Source organism: Solanum pennellii, chromosome 7 (assembly GCF_001406875.1).
Source record: "Solanum pennellii chromosome 7, SPENNV200".
Lineage (NCBI taxonomy): Eukaryota > Viridiplantae > Streptophyta > Magnoliopsida > Solanales > Solanaceae > Solanum > Solanum pennellii.
In genome coordinates this window covers 62471088-62476206 of record NC_028643.1, presented here as the reverse complement: position 1 = coordinate 62476206, position 5119 = coordinate 62471088, and the positions used below count along the sequence as shown (strand labels likewise).

The following is a 5119-nucleotide window of genomic DNA, read 5'->3' as shown; positions in this document are numbered from 1 at the left end:
ACAACAAAAAAAAGACACGTTTAGATGATTACCTGCACAAGTGAAAATACGATTAGGAGGGAGAGAGCGAAATTCACAATAAAAGTGAGTGAGTGAATTTAGGGGAATGGAGAGAATAGAGATAAAAATTGATTTGAATAAACATTTATACAACGAAAGAGGAGGGTGATTTGATTCGGTATATAAATGATCTTTTATTTAATGGAAAAATTTATAAATGTGTATTCATTCAAAGTAATTAAATTAAACTATACCATGCTGAATAATAACATAGTAATATTTGTCATTCCGCGTATTTTTTCCAAAAATATATTGTCACGATGTAGCGTAGCGGGGCAGTATTTATGGCCCAACATTTAAAGCCCAAGGACACAACAACTCAGATGAGTGCAGAAATACAAATTGGCTTGGGCCTAAAAGAAAGCCCAGTAACATAACCTAGGTTCACCATATATATATATTTACCTGCCGCAGACCCGCAAAAAAACCCTAGACTGCATATTGCTGGCAGAATTTATCGCCGAGGTAGAGCTTCAGGTCTCGTCTGCTAAGTTCTCAAACCTCCGAAGATGGCGAAGCAGAGTGTTCAGATGAGCAAAAAGAGGAAGGTTTGTAATTTTTTTCTGTTAGGTACACCACATTTTGTGAAATCTATAGAAATAGCTACTAATGTAGTTTTGTCATTTCAGTTTGTGGCTGATGGCGTGTTCTTCGCCGAGCTGAACGAAGTGTTGACACGTGAATTGGCTGAAGATGGATATTCCGGAGTGGAGGTCAGAGTTACTCCAATGAGGACTGAGATCATCATCAGAGCCACTCGGACTCAGAATGTTCTCGGTAATTATTCTAGCTTTCTTCGATAGGAATTAGTATTTATACTCTTGTTTCATGGACCTAATATTTGCTGGATTGGCCATTTGGTTGCCAGGCTAACTGTTGATTTATGTGGTACTTTGTGTTTTTCTATATTTTGTAACTACTAGTTGTAGGATTCTTGATCATGAGTTCTTGTGTTAACTGCAAGATCCAATTATGAACCTATGTTTGAAATGAAATTCAGTCCCATGCTGCTGTGCTAGTTGTTCAATTGGAATATACAAGTATAGGGGAGATAAAGAGAAGTTCGGTGGGAGCTGAAGATAGAGAATGGAGTTATAATGGTGCTTGTATCTCTATTAGGAATATCTTTTTTTTAAATGATTTAAATAAAGGAATGCTTAAGAAAGTGTTGAAGAAGTTGTGCTGTTATCCTGCATATAATTTCCTGGCATATCTTTTCTTAAAGAAATTCTGGAGAAATAGTCCTTTACTTCTCTCCTATTGATATGGTTATTGAAGAAAAGTTGTGCAGTAGGAAAAAGGTCAAAACTTCTTGGTAGTACTTGGCTATTTTATTTGCAGTTGATATTTGATAAATATTGTTCATTTATTAGGTGACAAGGGGAGGAGGATTAGGGAGTTGACATCAGTTGTCCAGAAGAGATTCAATTTTGATGAGAACACTGTGGAGCTGTATGCTGAGAAGGTCAACAACAGAGGACTATGTGCCATTGCTCAGGCTGAATCACTTCGATACAAGCTCCTTGGTGGTCTTGCTGTCAGGAGGTAATGACTGTGCTATCTTCCTAATCACCTTCTGTTTCATGTAATACTCCCTAATTGTGCCTTTCTTGCTGGGTTTTGTAATCTGTTGAGAACAATGACATGCTTGTGCCTTCTACTTTTGTAGTGTTTTCCCTTTCTTTTTCTTTCTTTACCTTACAGTAGTTCTCTTTAGAAACCTGTGCACACAATGAACAGTTCTCATTGTCATAAGTTTTCTATAAATGTATGTCATCAACAAAGCAAATTGGTGTGCTAGTACCAAGCTTGTGTCGGATGTTGACTAGAGAAATTGTCCTCCATGCCATCACATCTTCATGCTGTAATTTAGTCTTCATGCAGCAATTTGGAGAGATGATACATTTGTAGATTTTCTTTCAGATTTGTTGTACTTGTAATGAGGTGTGTTTCAATCACCTACTTCATATAATGCTCCCTGATTGTGCCTTTCTCATGTGGTTCTTTGAACCTGTTAGGAAAAATGACATGCGTGTGCCTTTTATCCCAGTAATTCTTTTCCTTTCTTTCTGTAGCTTATAGTTCTCTTTAGCTAAGCTTATAACTATTACTTTGCACACAATGAGCAGTCCTCATTGTCATTAGTTCTCTATAAATGTATGTCATAGACAAAGCAAATTGGTGTGACAGTACCAATCTTGTGTCGGATGTTGACTAGAGAAATTTTCCTCCATTCCATCACATCTTCATGATGTAATTTAGTCCTCATGCAGTAACTTGGAAAGATGATACATTTGTAGATTTTCTTTCAGAGTTGTTATACTTGTAATGAGGTGTGTTTCAGTCATCTACTTCATATTATGCTCTCCCTTATTGTGCCCTTTCTCTCGTGATTCATTGAATCTGTTAGGAACAACGGCATGGGTGTGCCTTTTATCCCAGTAGTGCTTTTCCTTTCTTTATGTAGCTTATAGTTCTCTTTAGCTAAGCTTATAACCTTTGCACGGAATGAGCTGTCCTCATTGTCATAAGTTCTCTATAAGTGTATGTCATCAACAAAGCAAATTGGTGTGACAGTACCAATCTTGTGTCGGATGTTGACTAGAGAAATTGTCCTCCATGCCATCACGTCTTCATGATGTAATTTAGTCTTCATGCTGTAACTTGGAGAGATGATACATTTGTAGATTTTCTTTCAGAGTTGTTATACTTGTAATGAGTTGTGTTTCAGTCATCTACTTCATATACTGCTCCCCTAGTTTATCACTTTGTTCTGCTAACATGTTAAGACCAATGACATGTTTGTGCCTTTTATCCCAGCAGTACTTTTCCTTTCTTTCTTTAGCTTATAGTTCTCTTTAGCTAAGTGTATAATCTTTGCATACAATGAGCATTTTTTGATTTTGTCAAAAGTTCTCTATCATGTATGTCATCAACAAAGCAAATTGGTGTTCTAGTACCGATCTTGTGTCGGATGTTGACTAGAGAAATTGTCCTCCATGCCAATACATCTTCATGATGTAATTTTATCTTCATGCAGTAACTTGGAGAGATGACACATTTGTAGAATTTCTTTCGGAGTCATTAAACTGGTAATGAATAACCAGGCGTGTTAGTTGTCTACTCTACAATTTTAAAGGTTTTAGTCCTTATTTTAGTCTCCTCCTATGCTTGTCATCTATAAAGCAAATAGGTTTTCTTAGTTCCAAATTTGTGTCGGAAGATGACTATATCAGCTGAAGCATGCTAAAGACATTATCTATCTGAGTTGTATAACTTACTTACACCTCTGTCTTTGGTTTGCAACATGGTTAAATTTGTTTCAGTATCTATTTCTATATGCAATATTTAGGGTTGGCCTTATTTTAATCTCCTCCCATGCTTGTCATCTATAAAGCAGATAGGTTCCCTTGGTTCCAATTTGTGTTTGAAGATGAGTATATTTGCAGAGGATGCCTTAAGATGAAGACAATGTTCTTGATATAGTTTTACACCTTTTCCCTTGTGTTGCAACATGCTGAATTTGTTACCATATGTATTTCTATGCACAACACAATACTTGGGGTTGAAGAATTTTTTAAATCTCCTTCCATGCCTGTCATCTATAAACCAAATAGTGTTTACATAGTACCAAATTTATGTCTTGAGATGACTACCATCTGAAGCACATGCTACAGACTTTTTCTGAGTTGTAAAAGTTTCCAAGTCTGTCCTTGTTTCTTGGACTTGCTTTGTTCGCTTTCACTTATGGTGTTTTTTTAAATGAACATGTTTCATTTATGATTTATTCTAAAACAGAATGTATTTGTTTATGGTTTATTTTTGTGTATGATTGATTTAATTTTTATTATGTTGCTTCTAACAAGTATCATCAACTTTATCAGGGCATGCTATGGTGTTTTGAGATTTATCATGGAGAGTGGAGCCAAGGGATGTGAGGTATACTTAACAATTTTGTCTCTGCTCACTACATGAAACATAATTTGTTCTGGTAAACTCATATATGCTTTAATCAGGTGATTGTTAGCGGAAAATTGAGAGCTCAACGTGCCAAGTCCATGAAGTTCAAAGATGGTTACATGATTTCTTCTGGTCAGCCTGTGAAAGAGTATATTGACTCTGCTGTAAGACATGTTCTCTTGAGACAGGTAAAAACTAAAGATCAGTTAGAGCTCTTGTTATTAGTATTGTGTCCATTCTCGTCTCCAATGTGATTTTTGATGTGTCAGGGAGTACTTGGCATCAAGGTGAAGATCATGCTTGATTGGGATCCCAAGGGAAAGCAAGGTCCAACAACACCTCTTCCAGATCTTGTCACAATCCATCCTCCCAAGGAGGAAGAGGAATACTTGAGGCTGCCAGTAGCAGCACCAGTCGAAATTGATCCTCCAATTGTTGTGTAGGCAGCAAGCCTTGTTTGCATCAACTTAAATTTTTTCCAAATATTAGTATGTGTTGAGTGTTAGCTTTTTTTTTTATCAACTTTGGAGGTACTATAGAGACATGTTTGGAGAATTTTGTTTAATGTTACAATGACAATCGCACTGCGTCAATGACAATTTTGTCCTATTAATATAGTCTCTTTTTCCTGGTGCATTAATTGTATAAAGGAAAATGACAATTGCACTGCCTTTTATTCGTGTGGCACTTCTAGTCATAATTAGATTTTATCAAAGACTTGAGTAACTGAAATCTAAAGTAAATGTTAAAATTACTGTGCATGTGTAAGCTATTCTTTTTGGGCTATACTCTTGGCTTGTGCTCCTTCCTCCAAATACCTCTCAAAGTGTGAGCATAAATCTTCAAGCCAGCTCACAAAGCAGTGATCTTTACGTTAGTTCACAAATATGGCTGAGAGCAGATATCTTCAAATAAATCCACAAATTTGACTATAGTTTTGCAGTATCTATTTATCTCATCCTTCTTTATAGTTGTAATTTTTTTTTTTAAAATCGTTGGTGTTATGAAACTATATAAACAAGAAGAAGAACAAAGTAGGGAGAAGAGAAAAAATTTCTTATTCATTTTGAAGTATATTCAGAATTCATGAATCTTATTT

General features: G+C 35.9%; 1 protein-coding gene across 1 annotated transcript; it reads left to right on the top strand.

Moving 5' to 3' along the window:
* Positions 1-451: 451 nt before the first annotated feature.
* Positions 452-4654, top strand: LOC107026246 (40S ribosomal protein S3-2-like). The gene is made up of 6 exons (XM_015227151.2): positions 452-608; positions 690-837; positions 1434-1605; positions 3945-3999; positions 4077-4208; positions 4290-4654. Exons 1-6 carry the CDS (start codon positions 570-572, stop codon positions 4461-4463), a joined length of 720 nt encoding a protein of 239 aa, XP_015082637.1. The 5' UTR covers positions 452-569; the 3' UTR covers positions 4464-4654.
* Positions 4655-5119: the final 465 nt, after the last annotated feature.